Here is a 23,787-nt window from a genome sequence, read left to right as displayed (position 1 = left end):
GTTTCATTTCTTCTCCTTATCTTTTCTCTCTAAAGTGAGTTTTATTTGCGACAATACTTTTAAATTAAAAGGTACTGAATGCCCACAAAGGCGATAGTTTTGACTTTTGACATTCTTCTTCCTGTTTTCATCTCCTACGTAGAGGACCCTGATCAGGGAGAGCCAGGTGTATAAAGGTCAGAGGCAGAAGGAAGCCCAAGTAAGTCACAGAAATAGAGCAAAACACATTCTCACAGTTTTCTGTAAAACTTATTTCTGAATTCCCTGAAATATCATGCAGTAATCAGTTTCTTTGGATGTTAGTTTTGAAAACTTTGTTTTATATAAAAATAAATTGCCAATCCGAATGTAGTTTATGAGAATACAAAGTTTTAAAAATACCGTGTGTGTACAATATGGTGTGTGTGTGTGTGTGTGTGTGTGTGTGTATGCAGGTGAATATGCAAGAGGCCAGATGTTGAAGTCACGTGTCCTCCTTCATCTCTCTCCACTGTGTTTTTGAGACAGGGTCTCTTACTTTAGTGCTCATCTGTTGCCTAGGTTGGCCAGCCAGTGGAAACCGGCTGTGTCTGCCCTTTCCTGGTGCTGGCGTTATGGAGTCACACCTCCAAGCTCAGCCTTTTAAGTGGATGCTAAGTGTTCAAACTCAGGTCCTCCTCGTGCTTGCCTGCCAGCACTTCACTGAGCCCCATTCCCCAGCCCCCAGCCTGACTCTTCCCTGCCTCTTAAACAGTTGCTTGGTTTGAAATATTACCTCTGGTTTACTTTATTAAGGATTTGTGAGGCACACAAAACCATAGGTGTTGTGAATGTGGCTGTTATTTGCATTTTCCCCAGTTTTGTTTGTGAGTCTTTTTAGGTACCTGTGACAACACTCTGTGTTACAAGTCCTTGATGTGACTTTTTGTCATTAAGTTTCCAAATCAATACATACATCCTTGTGACTAAGGTCATTTGTGCCTCCATCCTTTTTGCTGTAGGTATTTAGAGGATCTATTGAACACTAAATTTGTAACTTAAGTTGGGTTGTTTTTCTCTTCTGCCTGTCTTTGGCAAAGAAGGTTTTATTTCTTCCTGTCACAACAACCAGGCAAAAAATAGTCGCCTAAGCTGCTAAGTAGGTCGGCCTTCCTGCGCACCATGAGGTGGCAAATCCTAGCGAGGTCTCCTGACTTCAGTTGTCAGTGACGGGAACAGGGAGTAGAAACAGTGCACTTGGACTTCAAATACCCAAGGAGAGTGAATGAGTCTCCACTTTATTCAGCATTTGTAACTGAGGAAACAGCTTTCACACTGTAGTATGGGTTTTTTTTTTAATTTCGTTTTAATGAGTAAAACCAAATAAAGGCATGAAACTAGAGTGAGAAAAAAATTGCACAGGAAATGATTATATGAATGGATCTAGGCTATTTTGTTCCCTAATACAATTAGAAAGCCATTTGTCTCAGTGGGGTGTATGTGTGTGTGTGTGTGTGTGTGTGTGTGTGTGTGTGTGTGTGTGTACGCGTGCACATAAAAGCTAAGCGGAGGTACTGAAGCTGTTACAAGGGAGTCGTTGTAGGGTGAATGTCCCTGTTGAGGGGTCCTCTGCAAGGCAAGTGCTTTCTTAACCACAGAGCCATCTTCAGATTTATGTACACTGTGTGTAAGCTGCATCTCAGTTTTCTCTAAGCTTTTCCCCCAGACTTTCTTTAGTTACTCATTTGTTCCCTAGTATTATCTTTTTTAAAAAATTATTACTGAAATTTTAAAACTGGAGTTGTCGTATTCTCTCCACACTCACTCCTCTCAATTTATGAGTCCATTTTATAGTCCTCTCCTTTTTATCTGCAGCACCTCTGTCCTCTGAGTGCAGACCAGCCTGTGGACAGCTCACATTGTGTCAGCTGTCTGCTGGTTTTAAGAACTGGGAGAGGAAGTCAACTAACTGCCTTACTGCTTCCTTGTGTACAGTTGTCATAGTGCCGCACTCAAAGAAGTTATATTTGGAAAGGCAATGAGTTAACATCACTAATGGGGTTACATTAGGCTTTAAGTAACGCCCAGTAATTGTTCCTTCCTAAATATGATGGTTTATCTTAATTTTCAACTTGATTAGATTGGGAAATGCCTAGGGGTTAATAATTGCCCCCTGCGTCTACTGAGTGCATGAATCCTTTGATGGTTCATAATGGTGGCATTATTGGGGTGTTAAAAGAGTAGAAGAAGATGGGTCCTAGGCAGAGGAAGTAGGTCACACGGGTGTGTTGTGGGGGCTGTCTCTTGTCCTTCCCTTTCTCGTGTTTGCTTTTGTCAATTTACCGCACACGCTCCTGCCTCTGTGATACTCTGCTGACGTACATGGGCCAAGTAGCCACAGACTAACCTGTCTGAAACTGTGGGCCAGAAGATTACTTTTCCCCTCTCAGTTTGTTTCCATCCAGTATTTGATTACAGTGACAAATACACTAGACATGTGTCTCATGTGAAGAAGGTATGATTATGTGGGGAAAAAATGTACTGCTTGAAGTAAAGAGACCTCCCCAAACATGCATTGGTAAGCATTGTATTAATGCAACATACTCAGGCCGATAAGGGCAAAGGCCTTAGCCAGGAGAGCCAGTGATTTAGTCTGCAAAGAATGCAACACTTGCCCACCTTGCATTCTCCATGCCATTAAATAGCAAATCCAGTAGAAAATAATGAAAATGTCAAAGCTGACAGTTAAATTTCTACCTTAGCATTCTAATTAGTTTTACATTTTATTTGACTAAATTTTATTGGTTAAAATTTTATCATGGCATAAACATTTGAAATTTTATGACTGTGAAATTCCAGCCCGTTCTTCAGAATATAGCTCCCACCCCCAAAACCATTCATGACTAGTGATTTGTATAGAAAGAAGTCTCTTCAAGACACGTATTGGGATTGAAGTTAAATAACATTTTGTAGACATTTATAAGAAACTACAAAAGAAGACTTAAAGGCTAAAAATATTTTATTACAAACTTATTTCAAACAGAGAAAGAAAAAGAAAAAGAAAGGCCATCTTGTCTCCTACCCAGCTTTGACATTTCTTTAATATTGTTCAGTGCTTTTCGGTGTTACTGAATTTCACCAGTATAGATCATTAGAGTGGCCAGGATCCAACAGAACTACAATCCAGTTTGCAAGGATGTCAGTCAGTTTAGCTGTTAGAAACACAAAATAGTATGACTACTTTGGCAAAAAGTCTGGCAGTTCTAAAGTTAAATAATGTTCTTAGCAGGAAAGGCTCTTATGTATTTATTCAAAAGAAACCAAAATGCATTTTCACACAAGTGTTGCTTCTCAAAGGCTGTAGTTGTGTGATCCCCCCAAATCTGTAGCACAGTGAAGAGATAAAGAGAGCTATGGCCCAGTTTGCTGTCCTGCCCAGCAGTGTTGGCGGATTACTAATACACAGCACGGGTGATTCCCATTCGCATCTGCAAACGAAAGAAGCCAGCCTCCTGGAGCAGGAAGGGTGCTATGCCATCTGGCTGACATTCTGAAAAGGGGAGCTGTAGGGCAGGAAAATAGATGTGCTTGGCAGCAGGGCGGAGCAGCATGGAGGTTGATTACAGGGTCTGAGCAGATAATTTGGGGAGATGATGAGCATGTTGTCTTGACTGTTTTGGATGCATAACTGTAGTTTGTTTGTCAAACTTAGAACTGTACACTAAAGTGAATTTTACTGTGTATAAATTCTTCCTTGGTAAGTCTGACTTCTGACTTAATTTTTTTTTTAAAGATATAATAAAAACATTCACACATAGGCACACACATACCCACAAAGAGAAGGGGAGAGGAGGGGAGAGGAGGGGAGGGGAGGGGAGAGATGGGAAAGAGGAAGGGGGAGGGGAGAGTGAATATGCAGTAACACACGGGTGTTTTGGGTTCATTTAGAATTACCCAGTAAACCAGGAGTGGTGGCACATTCCTATAATCCCAGCACCCGGGAGGCAGAGGCAGGGAGATCTCTGAGTTTGAGGCCAGCCTGGTCTGCAAAGTGAGTCCAGGACAGCCAAGGCTACACAGAGAAACCCTGTCTTGAAAAAACAAAAGTAAAAGAAAAATGGAAGGAAAAAAGAATTACGCAGTAGAGCTGAGATGAGGCCTCTGGGAATGCTGGGCAGAGCCCAGGCGGGTGGGTGTGCTTTCCTCCGAGCTCGAAAGGCCCTGTTACGGTGTTCGGTTTCAAATGGAATATCATGTTTTTCCATTTTGTTTTTCCAATTATAATTATCTAAAGATCATTTGCTATCTTCTCATGTTGTCGGTCTAGGTGTCCTCACCTCTAAGCCGTGTTTTCTTCTCTTTGGGTTTTGTGCCCCTTCTGCTAGCTTCTGCCTTGGTCAGAATCCTTCCCTAGCCTGTAGTTGGCTTTTCAGGCACTTTCTGGTAGCTTTCACATTATGTAAGTTTTAACTTCGTATGTTTGGGCAAAGTGGTGCACCTGAGAAACTGCTGAGTTCAAGGCCAGCCTGGGCTACCTAACAAGATTCTATCTTGGGGGTAGGGGTGGCGCTTGGGTGGGCGCTATTAGGCTACCAGTATTTTCCTCTTTAAAAAAAAAAACCTTCCAAATATTTTTATTACTTAAATTTGTTCCTTGACAATTTTATACATGTGCACGATGCAAACTGATTACTCTCACACACACTCCATCTCTCCTGCCTCCGTCCATTGCCTCTGAATCTCTTTGTCATACTTGCATCTATTTTATTTTCGTGTCCCACTGAGTTTAACAAGGTCCACCTGTGTGACTGTAGCGCTCCCTGTCGGGAGTATAGTGGGCTGAGCTGTGAGTACACAACCTAAGACAGTGACTCCCCTCGCCCATCCATGGCAGGGCCAGTCTTGCGTGGGCCCACTGCAGGTAACTGCAGCTGCTAAGTTTATGACTACACTGGCTGTAAAGTCTCAAGAATGGCATTTTATAGCCCTACACCTTGTCTTTTGGCTCTTACGTACTTCAGTGGCCTTTTGGAGCTTTTATGTACTTAACTGCCTCCTCTTCTTAGTGTTCTCTGAGTCTTGGGTGGGGTGGGGTGTCTTCTTTGGTGTCGAGCCCTCAACTGTTACATATTCCTAACATCTTGGGCATCGCCATTTGTTGAAGATGCTGTCTTTTCCCCCAGCTTGTATTTTTGGCATCTTTGTCAAAATCAGGTAGCTTGTGGTTGTGTGGACTTATAGCTCTCTGTTCTACCCCATTGATCTATGTAACTACTTTTGTGCCCAAATGATGCTATCTTTTCGTGGGTTTTGTTTGTTGTTTGTTTACTGTGGCCCCACAGTGTAACTTGCGGTCAGGTATGGTAATGTCTCATGCAGTCATCTTTTTGTCCAAAACTGCTTCGGCTACCCTTGGTCTTCTGCACTTCTTTGTAAGTCTTAAGATTGGTTTTTCCATATCTGTGAAGAATGGCACTGGAATGTTTGTCTGAATCAGAATTGGCTCTGTAGAGTGCATTTGCTAGGCTGGACATTCTCCAATGTTAACCCTTCCTGTCTGTGAACACGGAAGGTCTTCGCATCTTCCGCTGGTTTTCCCCCTATATCTTTGATGTTCTAACATTTTCATTGTAGAAGTCCTTCTTGTCGTTGTTTAGGTTTATTCCGAGGTTGGTGTTCTTTCTTGTAGTTATTATTGTTCTTCTTCTTCCTCTTTCTCCTTCCTTCCTTCTCCTTTACTTCCTCATCCTCTGTCTTCTCTGCCCCCTCCTTCTTCAGTGTCATGTATGGGATTTTCCCTGATTTTTTTTTTTTTTCATTTTGTTTACCATTGGTCTATGGGAAAACTGCTGACTTGTCTGTTGATTTTGTGTATCTCACCACTTTCTAGAAGCTTTTTGGTGGAGTCTTTACAGTCTTGTGTATAAAATAGTGTTATCTGCAGTTAGGGATACTTTGACAGTGGTTTCTCTGTGTGTCTTTATTTTCATCTCTTATTTTATGGCTCTAGCTAAGACTTTAAGCACTATATGGTGGAGGAGCGGAGTGACTGGACAGCCTTGTCTTGTCTCATATAACTGGGAATGCGTTGAGTTTTGCTCTAATTATTGCCATGTTGGCTACAGGCTTGTTGTGTAGCCTTTAATATGTGAAGGTGTGCTCCCTCCTTTCCTAGCTTCTGCATGCCTTTTATCATGAAGATACCAGATTTTGTCAAAGCCCCTTTCTGTTGAGATAATATGATTTCTGTCTTTGACGCCACCACTTACATAACAGCTTGCATTTATTTACATATGTTAAACCATCTCTGGACTAATGCCAGTGTGATCTTGGTGAATGACCTTTTTGATCATTTTGAATTTAGTTTACATGTTGTTGTTTTGGTTGAGTTTTTGGTTTTTTGAGACAGGGTTTCTCTGTGTAGCCTTGGCTGTCCTGGACTCTTTTTTTTTAGAATAGGCTGGCCTCAAACTCAGAGATCCACTTGCCTCTGCCTCCCCAAGTGCTGAGATTACAGGAGTGTGCCACTGTGCCCAGCAAGTTGACAAGTATTTTATTGACAGTTTTTTTTTTCATTTATGTTCAACAAGGATACCTGTGTATAATTTTCTTTTTTCAGTTGTATCTTTTTCTAGTTGTATTAGTGTAATATTGTCTTCATTAAGAGTCTGGAAGCATTCCTTCCTTCTCTATTTTATGAAATAATGTGAGTAGATGGTGCTCGTTCTTCTTTGAGGATCTGGCAGAATTCTGCAGTAGATCTTGGCCCTTGCTTTTTTGTTTGCTTGTTTTTTTGTTTTGTTTTTGTTGTTGTTGTTCTCCTTCTCCTCCTCCTCCTTCTCCTCCTCCTCCTCCTCCTCTTCCTCCTCCTCCTTCTTCTTTTTGGTTTTTCGAGACAGGGTTTCTCTGTGTAGCCCTAGCTGTCCTGGACTCCCTTTGTAGACCAGGCTGGCCTCGAACTCACATCAGTCCGCCTCTGCCTCCAGATTGCTGGGGTTAAAGGTATGCACCATCACACCCAGAGGCCTTTGCTTTTTTTCAGTATTTTTTATTACTACTTCATTCTGGTTATCTATTGCTGTTTATAGACCTTTTAAGTTATGTTGTCTTGGTTTAATTTGTTAGGTCATATGCATCTGAAAATACATTTCTTTTAGATTTTCCCCCCATTTAGTGGAATACAGGTTTTCAAGGTATGATCCCTACTAATTTTTAATCTCAGTAATGTCTGTTATAATGTCTCCCTTTTCATCTTTGATTTTACTTACTTGCATTTTCTCTCCCTTTTGGTTAATTTGGTTAAGAGTTTGTTGGTCTCTCTTATCTTTTCAAAAAACCGAACTCTTTGTTTTAGCAATTTTTTTGGTATTGTTGTTTTTTCTATTTCTATTTTATCAATCTCTATTCTGATCTTAATTCTCCTTATTTCCTGCTTTGGGTTTGATTTGTTGTTGGTTTCCTATGGCCTTAAGGCACATCATAAAGCTTGTCATTTGAGATCATTTTTTTAATGTAGACACGTAGTGCAATGAACTGTCTTCTCAGAACTGCTTTCATTATATCTTATGAATTTTGGTATTCTGTATTTTTATTTTCATCCAAATTCTAGGAGTTTATTTTTATTTCCTTACTTTCTTCAGTGACCTTTCCATTGTTCTATGAATTCATTGTTAATCTCTAAGAGTTTGTGGACTTTCTGTAATCCCTCTTGGTTTAGTATCTAGCTTTATTCAGCTGTGCTCACATAGAATACTGGATATTATTTTGATGTTCCTATATCTGTTAATGCTTGTTTTTTGTATCCTAACACATGACCCACATGGAGAAGCTTTCATGATCTGCTGAAAATTATTTAATGTTTGTGTATTCTTTAATGTTTTAAGGGATTTTCCATAGATCTCTGTTAGGTTCATTTGCTTTATAATTTTATTTAACTCTAATTTTGTTTTGTTTTGTTTTGTTTTTTTGTCTAGCCGACCTGTGTATAGTAAGAGTGGAGTATTGAAATCTACTGTTTACCCTGTTGAGGTTAAACTCTGGTTCTAGATCTCGTAGTATTGTTTCATGAAATGGGGTGTATCTGTTTGGCTCGTAAGAATTGCAATATCCTCTTGATTGGCTGCTTTTTTAATGAGTATGAGTGACCTTTAAAAAAATCTCTTCTGACTACTTTTATTCTGAAGTCAATTTTTTCAGGTATTAGAATACCCATGCCTTGTTTCCTAGTTCCATTTGCTTGGAATACCTTGTTCCCATCCTATTATCCTGAGGTAGTATCTGTCTTAGAGGCAGCATAAATACAGGTCTTACTTACTAATCAGTCTGCTAGTTTCTCTCATTTTATTTGGAGAATTGGGACCATTAATATTCAGAGTTACAAGCTGGGTGGTGGTGTCACAGGCCTTTAATCCCAGCACTCAGCAGGCAGAAGCAGGTGGATTGCTGTGAGTTCGAGGCCAGCCTGGTCTACAGAGTGGAGTTCCAGGATAGCCAGGGCTACACAGAGATACCATGTCTTGAAAAAAAAATTCAGAGTTACTATTTAAAGATATGTAATGGGCCAGTGAGGTGGCTCAGCAGATGAGGGGCACATGTTGACAAGCCTGGAAACCTGAGTTTGGTTCATAGGACCCAATAGAAGGCAAAACCCAACTCCTACAAGTTGTCTCAGACTCTACATCTGTCATCTCTCTCATCTCTCTCCCTCTCCCTCTCCTCCCTCTCCTCCTTCAGCATACACACAAACACACACACACACACACACACACACACACACACACACACACACACAAATAATGTGAAAAGGAGACGTATTAATTCTTGTTCTGTAAATTTTGTGGTGTTTTTCTTAGACCTTTTTTGTTTAACTGTCCTGGCAATGCTTATTTTTGCATTGTGGTCTCTTGGTTATATTTATCATTTATCCTTCTCTTTAGTCTGAAGAATTTTTCCCAAAATCCTCTGCAGAGGGTATATGTAGTGGTCATATAAATTCAGCCAATTTTTTTTATCATGGCAAATCTTTACTTCTCCTTTAGTTATTTGTTGTTGTTTTTTGTTGTTGTTGTTGTTTATTTTGAGACAGGATCTTGTTGTGTCCTGCACTGCTTAGTCCTGGAAACCTGCCTAGGGTGGTGAGGGAATGAAGAAAGGACAGCACAGAGATACAGAAAACGCTGGGATTGGGTGGGCTATTCTGGCTCTGATGGAGCATGACCAACTAAGAAACAAAAGCATGGAACCTCAGCAGTGCATGTGACCTCTCCCCCATCCCCCCACCCCCTACCCCCCAACCTCCACCCCCCTACCCCCCAACCCCCATTTAGCAGTCTCAGGTTTCAGTCATCTGGAAAGAGGCAGCTGTGGCTGCTGGTGTTGACACACACCTGTCAACATTTGAATTCTAACCCCAGGAAGGCTTTGTCATCTGTGGTGGTGTGATAGCTCCAGAGGTTGAATACTTGGTCTCCAGTTGGTGGCTGTTTGGGGAGGATCAGGAGGTGTGGCCTTGCTGCAGGAAGTATGTATGTCTCTGAGGGCAGCTTCGCGGTTTCAAAAGATTTGTGCCAATTTGAATTCTCTTTTTGTATACCTCCTTACAGATTAAGACTGAGAGCTCTCAGCTGTTCTGCTACCATGCCTTTGCTCCTCCATCATGGACTCTAACCCTTTGACCTCTAAGCCCAATATTAAACTCTTTCTTTTATAAGTAGCCTTGGTCATGGCGTTCAGTCAGAGCAATAGGGAAGAACTAAGACACCATGTCCCTGAACCTCACCCTGGGGAAGGTGCTGCCATTTCCTTGGGTCTGAAGGATTTGGTCACCGACATGGTCTTGTGGCCCCTCCCCCATGTCAACAATACACATTTGCCTAGAGCTTTCTTGGCTCCTCATAGAGTCTCACCACATAGCCCCAGATGCCTAGCAACTCACTATGTAGACCAGGCTTGTATTGAACTCACAGAGAGCTGCACGCCTCTGCCTCCTGAATGCTAGGATTAAAGATTTGTACCACCACAACTTGTACTGATTTATTCAGTGGACACCATAACATCACACCATGCAATAGATCTCATTTGAAAGGTTTACTGAGAGGCAGCGTATTCAGGGGCGGCCTCTGAGTGAGGGTGGAAGGGAAAGAGGGCAGGGAGAGGAGGCACTGGCCGTAATGGGATAGAGCATGCGCATAGGGAGGGTAGCAACTCATCCTGACAGAGCAGTGTGTCCTATCTTGGTGGCTGGTGGTGACATGTCCTGCTGTCACTAGGTTACTGAATGTGGGCTTAGGGGTGGGGTCTTCCAACACATCTGACATTATTCCTCTTCAGTTTTAATGGATAGTTTTACAAGGTGTAAGAGTCTGGGTTGGTAGTGGTGATGTGTTAGAACTCGGAATACATCCTTCCAGGCAGAAGGGCTTTAAAAGTTTCCATTAAATTCTCAGTTGTTGTTCTGGAGTCTGTTTCATTTGTAACTTAGCCCTTCTCCCTTGAGACTTTCAGTACCCTCTCTTTAGTCAGCAATTTTAGTATTTTAACTATAATATATTGTGGAAATTTGTTTTCTCATCCTGTCAATTTGGTGAGATGTGGGCCTTTCCCACCTAAATGGGTATCTCTCCCTGTAGAATTGGGAAATTTTCTTCCATGATTTTATTTGAAATACTAATTATGCCTTTGGCCTGGAATTCTATCCTTTTATGCCTGTAGTTCATAAGTTGGTCTTTTCATGGTACTGCCAAGTTCTTGCATATTTCGTTGATGAGTTTGAAAGAAGTGATCATTTTCTTTGATACAGTGCTTCCGTTCCTAGACCCTGCCTTTAAAACCTGATATTCTGCCTTCCACAGCTCTGTTCTGTTGCTGAGACTTTCCACTAAATTTTTCATTAGAGTTACTGACTTCTCCACTTCTTGCTTCATTCCAGTTTGCATGTTTTTTAGTCTTCTCTTTATTGAATTTGATTTAAAATGTCAGATTGTCCTTATTGCCTCACTCAGCTGCCTATTTTCATTCTCTTGGACCGTAGTCACTTTATTCCTGTTCTTTTCAAATTAATTCTGCTATCTGTGCCCTCTTTGAATGCTTTGAGTGAGTTGAGCATGTTTACAATTGTTCACTTGAATTATGTGTCTTGAGTTTTGTCTAAGTTGTTCTCCTGGAAGAACACTACTGTGGGCCTGATGATTTTGGTAGGGATGTGTTGCCTTGTTTTATCTTACTGTTTGTATTTTTGCTATGAGACCTGGACATGTGGAATTAGAATATTGGTTGTCTTTTAATGTGAATTTATGTCCCAGATTTTGAAGGCCACATTCTGGGATGGATGCTTTGGGGACTTTTTGACACAGGGTCTCTGGCATCAACACTGATTGTCTGTGTGGCACAAGTCCTAGAGTCCCTGCTGCTTTGTTTCCCAGGGCTAGGATTACAGGTGTGTGCTGCCATGGCTGACTTTTTTTTTTTTTTTTTTTTGACATGGGTACTTGGTACCTAAACTCATATCTTGTTTACCCAGCAAGAACTTACTGACTGGGTATCTTTCCAGCGCCCACAATCTATTTTACTAAGAAGTAATTGGACATAAAGACGGCTTTCTGTAGCTGTAAGCTCCCAACAGAGTTGGCGTTCTGAGTACCTGAGGGCTTTAGAGAGACCCACAAACAGCCTAAAAACAACCCAGCACAAACTTTTATGATCTTAGAAGTCTGGAACAAATCTAGATTTCCCCGGGAGTGCTAAACCATAACAATCAAAGCCAAGATATGGAAAGGTCTCCCAAGGAGGTTAGAATGCTCCCAGGCTGATGCTCCGGAGAAAGTGAACTAAGGTCAGCACACAGAGCATTAGAGAATGTGCAGATGGGGAGCTTAAAACCAGGGAAGTCTCCTCAGAGAATGTGCTGGAAGATGTTGGCAGCCAACACCCTGCTATTTTATGAGACTGCCTCTCAGATTATCTTTCCTTCTGGAAGCTCAGAAGAGCACTAGACACACTGTTCTGTGACCTCGGCCCTTCCTTGTCTTATGAAGCTGCAGGGTTAAAGGCTCCTAGGACTTCATGGAAGTTTATGATCTCCTGTCTCCTGTTTTTCAGTCAGGTGTGCAAGATTTATCCTCTATGTTCTTCTGTGTATCCCCTTGCAGATCATAGAAGAGATTTTTTTTATTTTTATCAAGAAAAGTAGGAAACTGTCAACAGATTCTAAGGCCATGAGTGACAGCCTGTTACATTTTAGATAGAAGCATAAGCTCTTGCCATCGTGTGGGCATAGGAGGGTGGGCAAGAGGAGGGTGGGCAAGAGGGACAGAGTGACCTGTGGCTGCTTTAAGAGACACAGGCTTTTTTAGTCAAGAAAAGGTGGCAGTGTTGGCGCAGATGAACAAGCTTAATGGAATTGCTGTGGGCAAAGGAAAAGCAACAATGAAGAAATGAGCCTGAGGTAGGAAAGGTGTGAAGAATTCTGCTCTGCTCATCCCTCTGAAGGCGGCCTTCCTCCCTCATTCTCTGAGTTAGGAATCCAGGCAAGAGCCAGGGCTGGAAGTAGGTGTGTGTGGTGCCCAAGGCCTGGCTGCAGGTAGTGGAGCTGGAGATGTCCGAGCCACTCAAGCAGGATGTCTGTCCCATCAGGCCTTTGCTCTTTGCCATTGGCCTCTGGCTTCTTTGAAAGTCTTAGAACACTCTGTGCCGCTGGAGACCCACTGTGTGACTGCGCCTGAGGTGTGGTGAGGACAGAGAACTCTGAGTAAGGCAGCAAAGGAGTCACAGAAGCTGAGACAGAAGGAAGGGCAAGGTCGGCCGTGCTGCTGCCATGGTATTGAGCACCATTTTTAAAAGCAATTGCTAGACTGTTAAATGACAAGATGTGGAATTTTGAAAACACGGTGACAGTTGGGCAGGAAAATTTGGATATTTGATCAGTGAAGATGAATCAGCTTGGCTATTGTGCTTCTTCAGCTATGAACTGAGTTGCAAGTAACACAAGCCCATCTTATGTTCTTGTAATGAGTAAGACTTACTGCCTCACAAAATCGCCATGAACAGAATAAGGGTGGTTTTCAAAGCAGTGGACCCAGGGGCTCACATACCATCACCAGCACCCTCTGTCTCCCAGCTCTGCTCCAGAGGGGTCCCAGCAATGGACTTGTCTTTCAGACAAACAACACTAATGCAAAAAGCCTCTCCTTCAGAGTGTAGCAAAGCTTCCCACATTTATAGAGTTTTTACCAGCTTATACGTGTACTCATAAACCCAGCACAGTGGTCAGAAGCAGTTACATATGCTGACGGTCACCTGTCCACCTCTGGAGCAAGGGCAGATGAGAAACCAGCCTTGTCTGGACCCTGTGAATGGGGCCAGCTAGTTTCCCAAAGGAAAATGAAGATGTTCCCATAAAGAAGAGTGAATGCTACCCAGGCAAGACTAACAGATGCTCGTTTGTTATGAAAAGAAGCCTTTGGTCCAGTGCGTGTGAGCACTTGCATGGGCTCTGCACAGTCTCCTTCGGGGCAAAGGAAACGTGGTTCTGTTGCTGTGGTACCTCCTGTGAGCACTGGGGCTGGTTCTTATGCTCGTGAAGGCTGTACTTAACCTTGCCGTGTGTCCTGCTGTTCGTTTATAGAGCTGATGACAACTAATCCTGAAGATCAATTTGGGCCAATGAACTTAGTATTTAAAACTCAAACTATTGTATCACATTGTCAGAAGGTAGAAAGATGCTATCATTTTGATAACTAAAACCCTTTAGCACAGCACAAAGGCCTTATTTTAGAAACTGTACCTGCCTGTGGAGCCTGCCCACAGCCCTCCAGCCATGTGCAGGGTGTTCCCTACTTCCTCAGGCACATCTGTCTTCTCATCTCTGGCTTTGCCCACACTGCACCACCTGCTTTCCTACCCAGGACTTTACACTTGTCTTTTAAGTGACAGTGTACAATTTTGGAAAGATGTTGGCAGCTTCCCTTTAGTGAGGTCTAACTTCCATAAACTGAAAGTCATCTGGGTGCCCCCACCCCCACCATCATTATAAATAACTTTGATCCTCAGAGAGAACCCTTCCCAAGTTAGGGGGCCAGAAAATACATCAGTTATGTATTCTTACATTTTTTTGTGCGCTTTACCATGGTTTTTGGTTTTGTTTTGTTTGTTTTTTTCTTTTTATATATTTTTTTTAATGCTTGAACACATACAGCTTTTTAAAACATCCTTCCCTGTCTGTGGGATGAGCACTGCAATTTCAATTTGTTGTTGAATCACTTTTCTTGAGGCTGAATAATGTCATTAGCCTGTAAGCTGTCTAATAGTGGGTGACTTCTGATCAGACACGATCCTTACATTGTGAAGCACTAGTTCTTTCTGTGCCCCTTAAAGGAGTTTTGGGGATTTTAATCAAGTAGTTTAAAGTACTTATCATGAGCTTGACCCTTTGGAAACTTGTTTTGACAGTCTCCAGGGTGAGGCCGAGTGGCCTTTACCCTGCAGCGGATTCCGCAGCATTCTGAGGTGTGCTACGTCCCGAGCAGCCTCTGCATTCAGGGAAGGCTCTCAACTCTAGATGCAGAAACACTTCTCGCCTGTAGGGTTCTGGGACTGCTTGGCCATTTCCCCAGTGCTGTCTCTCATTCCAGAGGTTGCTCTTGAACGGGGTTGGTGTCATATCTGCAGTGCTCAGACTGCAGGTCAGCCAGAGGCTTCAGGACCATTGAGGCTGTTTTCCAAAGCTCTGCCAGAGAGCAGCCGCTCTCCCAGCAGTCCTGCGGCAATGCCAGCCGCTCCGGTCTTCTTCCACCTCTTTCTTCTTGACTTATTAAGGCTGTAAGCTCAGTAGGTTCTCCTTCTCTGTCAGTCTGAATATCTTAAAACTAATTTATAAAGGTTCTGAGATGCGGGTGTGGGGAGAGATGGCTCAGAGTTTAGGCCTCTTGATTCTCTTGCAGAGAATCTTGGTTTGACCCCCAGCACCCACACGGTGGCTCACAGCCATCTGTAACTCCAGTTTCAGGGGATCTTACACCCTCTTTTGACCTCTGGGTATCACACAAAGCACACGATACACATATACCCATGCAGGCAAAACACTCGTACACATAAAATAAAATCTATAAATCTTTTTTTTTTTAAATGTTTGAGACAGGTCTTATGTAGCCCAGGCTGGCCTGGAAGTTAATAAGCAGCCAAGAATGACCATCAACTCCGACCTTCCTTCCTCCCCAGTGCTGGCATTGCGAATGCGCCCCTGAGCCTGGCTTCAGTCTGGAAACTGATTCCAAACCCAAAGCCTCGGTGGCCATGGGCTCACTCTGCTTGCGCCCTGTCGTCAGGCCCCGCGGTCCTCCTGCACTTGCTCTTCTCTGTGCCATAGTGTTCCAGCAGCTGTTCAGTGTGACTTGCTTATAACAGGAGGAGAATTGGTGACCCTCTTAGTCCCTCTTAGGCAGAAATGGCAGGACAGCCTTTTAATTTCTTCTAGTTCCCCCCCTTTAAAACCAAGTCCGTAAAACAGCAAAGTGAGTGCTCTGTAGGGAAGGGTGGGTGGGTGCCACCATTCTAGGCTGACGCCCTTCTTTATACTCAGGTTCATACATAAACAGTAAAACTGATGTGCTGGAGTAGTCACATCAGTGGTCTAACAAAATCCAAAGAAAGATGATAAGCCAGAATTTGATCAAATGTCTTGATCTATAAGGAATACAGGAGACAGGAGACATATGAAAAGCATCCATGGCCTTATTTTAGAAACTGTGCCTGCCTGTGAAGAGTCTAGTGAGGGGACGTCTAGGGGAAGTGACAAACAATGGCTGTGAGTGGCTTTCTGTTTGTATGTAGTGTGCAGGTTGTGTGTCCTGGTGCCGCTGCTGCTGCTGCTACATAGGGCAGGGAATTGGCTCCGAGGATATTGAGAGACAAATGGGAGAGGTGGCCCTGGTGGAAGGCACCGGAGAGCTGGTGGGCTGCATGTGCAGCTTCATGTGCCTGCCCTCTGCAGCCCGTCCAGTCCTACCCACACACACTGCACACAGACGCTTGAGGTTATGTTTAAGAGAATTTAGCTGTGAAGAAATTCATCCTGTAATATTTAGATACCTGTCTTAGCTTCAGAATGATCCAGGGAGTAGGTGGCTGCTAAGTGGGTGTAAATGAAAGATGGGCTGAATGGTGACATTCGCAACCAGAAGATCACTTCATTCTGCTGTTTTTCTCTACTCCTGTACGCATTTTCTGTATGTTTCTGTAAGCGTTTCAAAATTTACATTACAGAATGCAAAAAAAAAAAAAAGAATTTGTGGTGGAGCCAGGAAGGTTGAAAGTTTTAGGTCAATCTGGACTGTGTGATGAGACCATGTCTTAAAAAATTAGACAATAGATCTCCAAGAAAAAGATTTCATTTGGGAATACAAGGAATAAGATTGTAGTCTGGGAAACCCTCACAGTCCAAGGGGACCCCTGGTGTGTCTGAAGGTTTTATTAGGAAGCATAAGCTTTGTAAGGTACTTTGAAAGTCTTGGGCACAGAGCCCTGTGGAGAGCTGAGAGAGCTGATTGCCTCAGCCTGCAGTTGCCGTGTGTGGCCAGTCGCAGAGTCCTGGCAGGTGGTTTTGTTGGGGTGAGCACGTGGGGCTGATCCTGCAGCAGGCATTTGTGACGCGGCCTCGTGACTCTGCTCCAGTGATTGGCAGGAATGACTGACTGGCATAGTGGTCCTTACTGTGGTTGCTGCTTATTGTGCATTTGCCTCGTTGTCAAGTTGCCCGTTATGAGACCACCTGGTTGTGTTTCTGGTGTATACCAGGAAGGTACAGCATACAAACCCAGGAAATTACTGTGGAGTGTCTCAGCTTGGGCTGTGATCATCAGTCTGAGACCTGATGTGTATTTTTGTGGGAAGTGTGAGGTGGCTCCTTGGGAATTAGACCATTGTTTCTTCTCTGTCACAACTGGGTAGTTTTTTTTTTTAAATGAAGTAGAAATACCCACATTCCAGTCTTAGGCTAAAATCTAATCCTGACCCAGGTATAAATTATTTTTATTGCCTATCTCATTGCTCTTTTTGTACGTTGTTTGTTTTTCGAGACAGGGTTTCTCTGTGTAGCCTTGGCTGTCCTGGACTCGCTTTGTAGACCAGGCTGGCCTCGAACTCACAGCGATCCGCCTGCCTCTGCCTCCCCAGTGCTGGGATTAAAGGCGTGCACCACCACACCCGGCTTCTCATTGCTCTTTTTTATTAACTAAACCATTGGTTATAACCCTTGAAAGTGCACATTTTAGGACACTTAATTCTTCATGCTGCTTCTTTCTTACCCCATGTTGTGTCCTGCAGAGACTCTACTATTGTAGATATTTTTTCCTATTTTCAGTATAATTAGAACCTCATAAACCCAGAGCTTCAGAAGTGAGTGGAAACAGCCCTGCAGTTTCATGCGGGATCTTGTTTTAAATAATCATCACCTGGCACCTAAGTGCCTGCTCCCATTCATCAGGAAGCCTTTGGCACCCAGAGCTTAGGCCTGAGAGGATTATCAGAGTTAGTCATCGAGCTATTTTTATAGCCCTTGTCTCCTGGGCTGCTTCCCTCGGATTCGGGGTCTGCGCAGCAGGTGGGAACACTTCTCATTGTCTTGAAAGCGAAGTGCCCTGTTCACCTCAAAGCTTATGAAGTCACGCTTGGCCCGGGTTTAAAGCTGATTTATCTTGCTCAGTACCAGTGACCCTACCCACTGTGACATCCTCCTGGGTAGCAGCTGGCTTACACTGGACAGCAGAGTTGGAACCAGGAGACATCTGAGACCAAGTGTGGAGATGCAGGCCTGTACTCTCAGCATTTGTGGGGCTAAGGCAGGAGGACACCATGAGCTAGGGGCCAGCATGAGCTACCTAGCAAGACCCTGGAAAGTGGGCAGGGCAAGTGCATCGGAGCCCCTAAAGAAACAGGTCATGAGGGAAAGAGACCTGGAAGGTGAGGCCATGCTTGTTCACAGCTCACTCAGCACCTGGGTCATTTGTATCCTTGCTCCATCTCTTGCCGTCTTCCTCTTTGTTATGGAGATGTTTGTTGTGGTGGTGGTTGTTAATTTTTGGAGATTGGGTCTCTCTCTGGACGTCACTATGTAGCTCCAGCTGGCCTTGAGTTCATGGCAGTCCTCCTGCCTCAGCTTCCCTGGTACTGGGATTATAGACATGAGCCACCATGGCAAGCTTTAGGTGGTGTGATTGTGAGGGTGAAGGACCACCTGGTGATGAGGCCCTGGAAATGAGCTGCACGCTGCTTGTAATGCAGGAAAACTCTGTGTGCAGCTGCCCTCAGAGACGCATGCACTGCAGGGCCCTTGTAATGCAGGAAAACTCTGTGTGCAGCTGCCCTCAGAGACGCATGCACTGCAGGGCCCTTGGAATCCCATGTCACTCTAGCCACAGGGCTTCCAGGATTCTCTGCCCAACCCAGCAAAATAAAGGTGATCAAAGGAAGAAAGGGGAGACTCAGGCACAGGCCAGAGATCGGCTCCTCCATTTGTGGTACAGACAGGGTGGATATGAAGTGCAAAACAAAAATAAACACCCCGAATACCAGTAACTGAAATTTCAAATATTATTTAATTTTAATATATATTTTAAAAAATATTTTATAATAAACTCTACTTTTTCTTGGGATTACATTTCACATTAACTAGCAAACCCCAGCATCTTCTAGGGCTGTGAGGCAGCTCAGCAGGTGGGAGTGCTTGCTGCATAAGCCTGACCACCTGACCTAACCCTGGGAGCCTTGTAAAAGGAGGAAGGAGAGGAAATAGTCCTGCATGTTGCCCTTCGACCTCCACATGTGCACCATGGCATGTGAGTCCCTGCATGTGGGCACACACACCAGTAACAGCAAGAAAACATGTAGCACCAACAGTGTGTAAAACGCGTTGGATTTCACAGACTAGCTTTAATTATCTTAAAAATACTAACTGCCTGCTTACCTTGTTTTTTTTTGTTTTGCTTTGTTTTTTCGAGACAGGGTTTTTCTGTGTATCCTTGACTGTCGTGGACTCACTCTGTAGACCAGGCTGGCCTTGAACTCACAGTGATCCACCTGCCTCTGCCTCCCGAGTGCTGGGATTATAGGCATGCGCCACCACCATCCAGCTTGTATTTTCATATACTAGGTTAAATAAGTAATTTATATATAATATATAAAAATAAATTATATATAAACACAAAATTATATATTATAACTTATAAAATTATATATAAACTATATAGAATATAGTAAGTTACAATTAATATAAAATATTAAAATGACTTTTACCACTTTTAAATAATAGCATTTTAAATAGTATCACTTTAAATAAATAACTAGACAGTTTTAATTTACATATGTGGCTCAATTCTGTGTCCCCTGGACAACACTGATGGAGTTTGAATTGGTTTATAGCTGTATGTATTGCCTTGCACAGCAGCCATAATTTATTCTGTCCATCTTTGATGTACACTTGAGTTGTTTCTCACTTTTTAAAAATGCAGGTGAGAAAGGAGCCTAGAGGGTGGCACAGCAGTTAAGAGCACTTATCTCTGGCAGAAACCTCAGGTTTGGTTTGCAGCTCTCAACATGGCTCAACTGACAGAAACTCCTGTTCCAAGGGATCTGATGCCCTCTTCTGGACTCTGCAGGCACTGCAGACATGTGACAGACAGACAGACATACGGGCAAAACACTCATATACATAAAATATTTTTTTAATGCAGCAGGGGCTGGTGAGATACACCACTGGGTGCCTATCACCACGCCCAACAATGTGAGTTCTAGCCCCAGACCGACACGGTGAAGGAGAGCATTGATCCCTACAGGTTGCCCTCTGACCTGCACACTTGCATGATGGTACCCTTCTACCTTCTTCCTCTTGCCAAATAAACAAATGCAATAATTTAACACATTGATGCCTACCTTGGCTGCACATTACGTCAGGATGAGTACAGGTTGCTCTGGAAATTGCATCCCGAGCACTTGGGCTGTTAGGTCAAAGGATAAATACATTTGTATTACCAGCATAACCAAATTGTCCATAAGCACAGCACTAGGTGTACTCCGTGCCTTCCCCACAGCCTGCCACCAGAAACAGCAAACAATTTGGGGATGTCATAATTACGCATTTCTTCTTACTAATCTGAGAGTTTTTGTTTCGTTTCAATTTGAGATCAAGTCTCATTATGAAACGTGGGCAGGCCTCAAGCTTGTGGCTGTCCTCCTGACTCAGTCCTCCTAATTATTTCAGGTATGTTCCACCATGCCCAGCACCACCGTGCCCAGCTCCACCATGCCCAGCACCACCGTGCCCAGCACCACCATGCCCAGCACCACCATGCCCCAGAGAAAGTTTTAAGAAGCCATAAAGGCTTTGCCTGGTTTCTTGTTCTGTTTTTAAAAAGAAACTATTCTTTTCCATGAATTTTCATGGAAGTTGACAAGTATCACTCGGGATTTAGGAAGAACAAACTGGGGAGGCTGGAATGGCCAACGGCATTTTCTTTTGTCTTCAGAGTCCTTGATCTTCCTGGGTAAAGAGGCTTTCCTCACAGAGTCCTTGCTCATGGTGCGTGATGGGGCTGAACACATTCCAGCTCTGACTGCAGCCCCAGCAGCATGCAGGCAGCTGAAGAGCGCTAGGCCGTCCTGCAGACAGCGCGGGGCCCTCTTAGCTCTTTTGAGACTTGTGTGCCCTCTACTGCTCTTACTGATGACTTTTTCCTTTTCTCTGTCAGATGTAAATAAAGAGTGGAATACTCACAAACCCAAAAGGCCCCACATTTGTCCATTATTAAGAAAATAAGGTTCTTGTGACAAGGAATCTCACCATGCAGTTAGCAGTAGGTCTGATAAACTCATAACTGAGAACAATGAAGTCTGTTTCTCAGAACAGAAGGTGGTTTGGCCAAATCTCAAAACATAGACATGTGCTTGCCAACAAGTATGAATGTGATGTGTACTGTCTTGGTGTTTTTCTTCATTTTAATACAAACGTTGAGAACTGTTTTGTAAATGAGTGCCAGGACTTGACAGTGGCGAGGTGAACTTTCATGGGTGTGAAGTAAGAAGAGGCATTTGTCCCTTTCTGCTCCCGTCGCTAATCCTACCTAATTGCTCTTTCAGGAAGGGTTTTCGCTCATTGGCAGCAAGAGCTGGTTGAAGATTGTAAGACGCATGGACTGTCTTCTCTTTGGAACAACCATAAAGGCAAGATGCTGCAGAGCCACGTGGCTGGCCACGTTTACACTAATGCCCCACCCTTCCCATTGCTGTGTATGTGGCAGGGTGGGGGTGTGGGGAGCCCCTGGGGAGGGGGGCCAAGGCTGGGCAGAACATGTGTTGAAGGAAGCTTTGCCCAGGAAGCAAAACCCCAAGCAAGCAGGAGCTGCTCCTGCAGCAGGCTGCCAGTCAGTATGGGCGGGGCTGTGCAGCATCCCTGCCCTGAGCCCTGGAAGCAGCTCGGCCAGCACTATGTGTCTCTTTAGTTAGATGTTTAAAAGGGTATTTTTGACAGGTCCATTGAATATATATTTTCATTTTTTTCTTATCGTAATATTTAAAGACAGAAGCTAGACATGGTGGCACACACTTTTAATCCCAGCATTCAGGAGGCAGAGGCAGGTAGATCTCTGTGACTTCATGACCAGCCTGGTCTATATAGTCTCAAAAAACAAAACAAAACAAAACAAAACAAAACAAACAAAAAAACCAAAAAAAACAAAACAAAAAAAAAAAAAAGAAAAGAAAAAGAAATCCCTGGCCAGTAAGATTGTCTAGTGGGTGGGTAAAGGTGCTTGATGCCAAGCCTGCTGATCTGTGGTCAATCTCTGAGACCCAGAAAATAAAGAGAACTCACTCCCATAAGCTGTCATCTGACCTTCATGGGATGGCACCTTGGACAGGACACAGACATCTGCAATTCCAGCTCCAGAGGCTCTTACTTTCTTTTCTAACCTCTGTGGGCACAAAAAAACCTTATACAGAATAAATAAATAAATAACGCAAATGAATGTTTGCTAGCTGTGTTGAGCAGTAAGCATGATCTTCATCAAAGAAACATGCAAACTCTTCACCTACATGATGCCCCTCAAAAAAAACCACCATGGAGCTGGCGGTGGTGGCGCACGCCTGTCATCCAGCACATGGGAGGCCGAGGCAGGCCGATCTCTGCATTCAAGACCAGCCTGGTCTACAGAGTGAGCTCCAGGACAGCCAGGGAAACATAGGGAAACCCTGTCTGGAAGAACCAAAGCCAAAACCAAAAAACCAATCTCTTAACATTCATTGAGCAATAATGATGAAAACTGGGGGAAGATAGTAGTTTTTAAGTAACTCACAGACCTTAGGAATTGAAGGAGCATCCGGTGAGTGGGTCATAGCCTACAGCAGAAATCTCAAAGCCTCAGAGTTCAAGGGTCTGTGAACCTACAGGGAGCTTCGGTGACCTCTAACTTGAACTTGTCAGTTCTCTCTGCTATGGATGTGGGTGACAAACTGCAGTAGTGTGGAACTTCTCACAGTGGACCCACAGCTACGTCCCTGTCACAGTATAGTTGTTGATCTTAGGCGCCATTTCTGCTCTCATGATGGCTACAGCCCTGGCATTTACCCCTTTACTATGCGTTTACAAGAAGGCGAGCGATAGCAGTTCACAGGCAGTGTCTAATAATGTAACAACTCACCAGGAGAATTGCTTTCCTGGACCACAAGTGGACACAATGCAGAGATCAGCAGATCCACCCCAGCTCCAACAGGTGACCTGCATCTTTGGCTCAGGGAACATTGGAGAAGAGGGGGCAGGAAGACTGAATGAGCCAGAATACCAGCAAGTCTGTTGTGAAGCTGTCTGTCCTAGAAAGGGGCTGCATAAGCAAGACTGGAACCGTGGCAACATCATGGGCATGCTAATGTCGGCAAGCATGTGTTTCTCGTGTAAACCATAGTATACTTCATTTACACTGACTTTGCTTCAAAGCATTTAGACATTTGTGTGTGTGTGGAATAATTTTAAATTACATAAGATTTAATACATGTATATGTCATAGTTAGGCTTTTCAGAGATTTATTTGTAATATTTAAAATAGGCTTGTAAGGTGGGTCTCCGTCCTTTAAATAGTACTTACTGATCACTAGTGAGCCAGCTGGCTAGCAGCAGACATTTACTTCCTGTCCAAAAGGTGCTTTGGGTGAAAGGAGTGAATCTAACCAGCATCTTCTTTCTCATCCAGCAGCTCACTAAAGAAATGCTGTTCATTTTGTCCAGCCTGGGCTTTGAGGATTAGCTCTTGGTTTCAAAGCAAATACACTGAAATTTGTTCTCTGAGTATATTAGTCAGTTTTCCAATTCTATAATGATTAGCAGGCTAGGTTACTTTACTTTGTAATGAAAAATGGTTAGACAGCCTGCAGTCTTGGAGGCTCAAGGAGCTGGCACCTGTTGAGGGCCTTCTTGCTGACATAGTCTCAGAGTGGTACAGGGCATCTCACAGCAAGAACCAGGGAGCAAGCATGTGTCACCCAAGATTCAGTCCCTGGGGCTCTGCCGATTGACCTTTTGTAAATCCTAATGTCCTCCTAAGGGCCTGGCCTCTCAACACTCCTGGATTATTGTCTGTCCTCTTGGGCCTCAAGACTGAGATGCCATTTAAACAGATGATCCCTCCGCATGGAGGCTTTTTCTGCACTTCCACTCCTTCCAATAGTCCAGAAATTCAGTCAGGTGGAGTCTTGACAGTGGTGTTAAATTCCTTAGGACTGAGGTAATCTGAAGCTAACAGAAAACACAATGGGTACTTGAGGTCTCTGTTGCCTCCCTGGCTCTGTGTGGCA

At 43.6% G+C, this 23,787-nt stretch overlaps 1 protein-coding gene across 1 annotated transcript in view; it reads left to right on the top strand.

Annotated features, from left to right (window-relative positions):
- The window catches only part of REC114 (REC114 meiotic recombination protein), an 80,564-nt gene that overhangs the window by 46,645 nt on the left and 10,132 nt on the right, over window positions 1-23,787 (top strand). The window contains exon 3 of the mRNA XM_084782353.1: window positions 21,082-21,165. Coding sequence (XP_084638479.1) covers window positions 21,082-21,165 — 84 coding nt within the window. The remainder of the gene's footprint in view (window positions 1-21,081; window positions 21,166-23,787) is intronic.

This window comes from Acomys minous (genome assembly GCF_964271855.1).
Source record: "Acomys minous genome assembly, chromosome: 5".
In the NCBI taxonomy this organism is placed as follows: Eukaryota; Metazoa; Chordata; class Mammalia; order Rodentia; family Muridae; genus Acomys; species Acomys minous.
The sequence above is the reverse complement of the archived record's forward strand: the minus strand, read 5'-3'. Positions and strand labels throughout refer to the sequence as shown.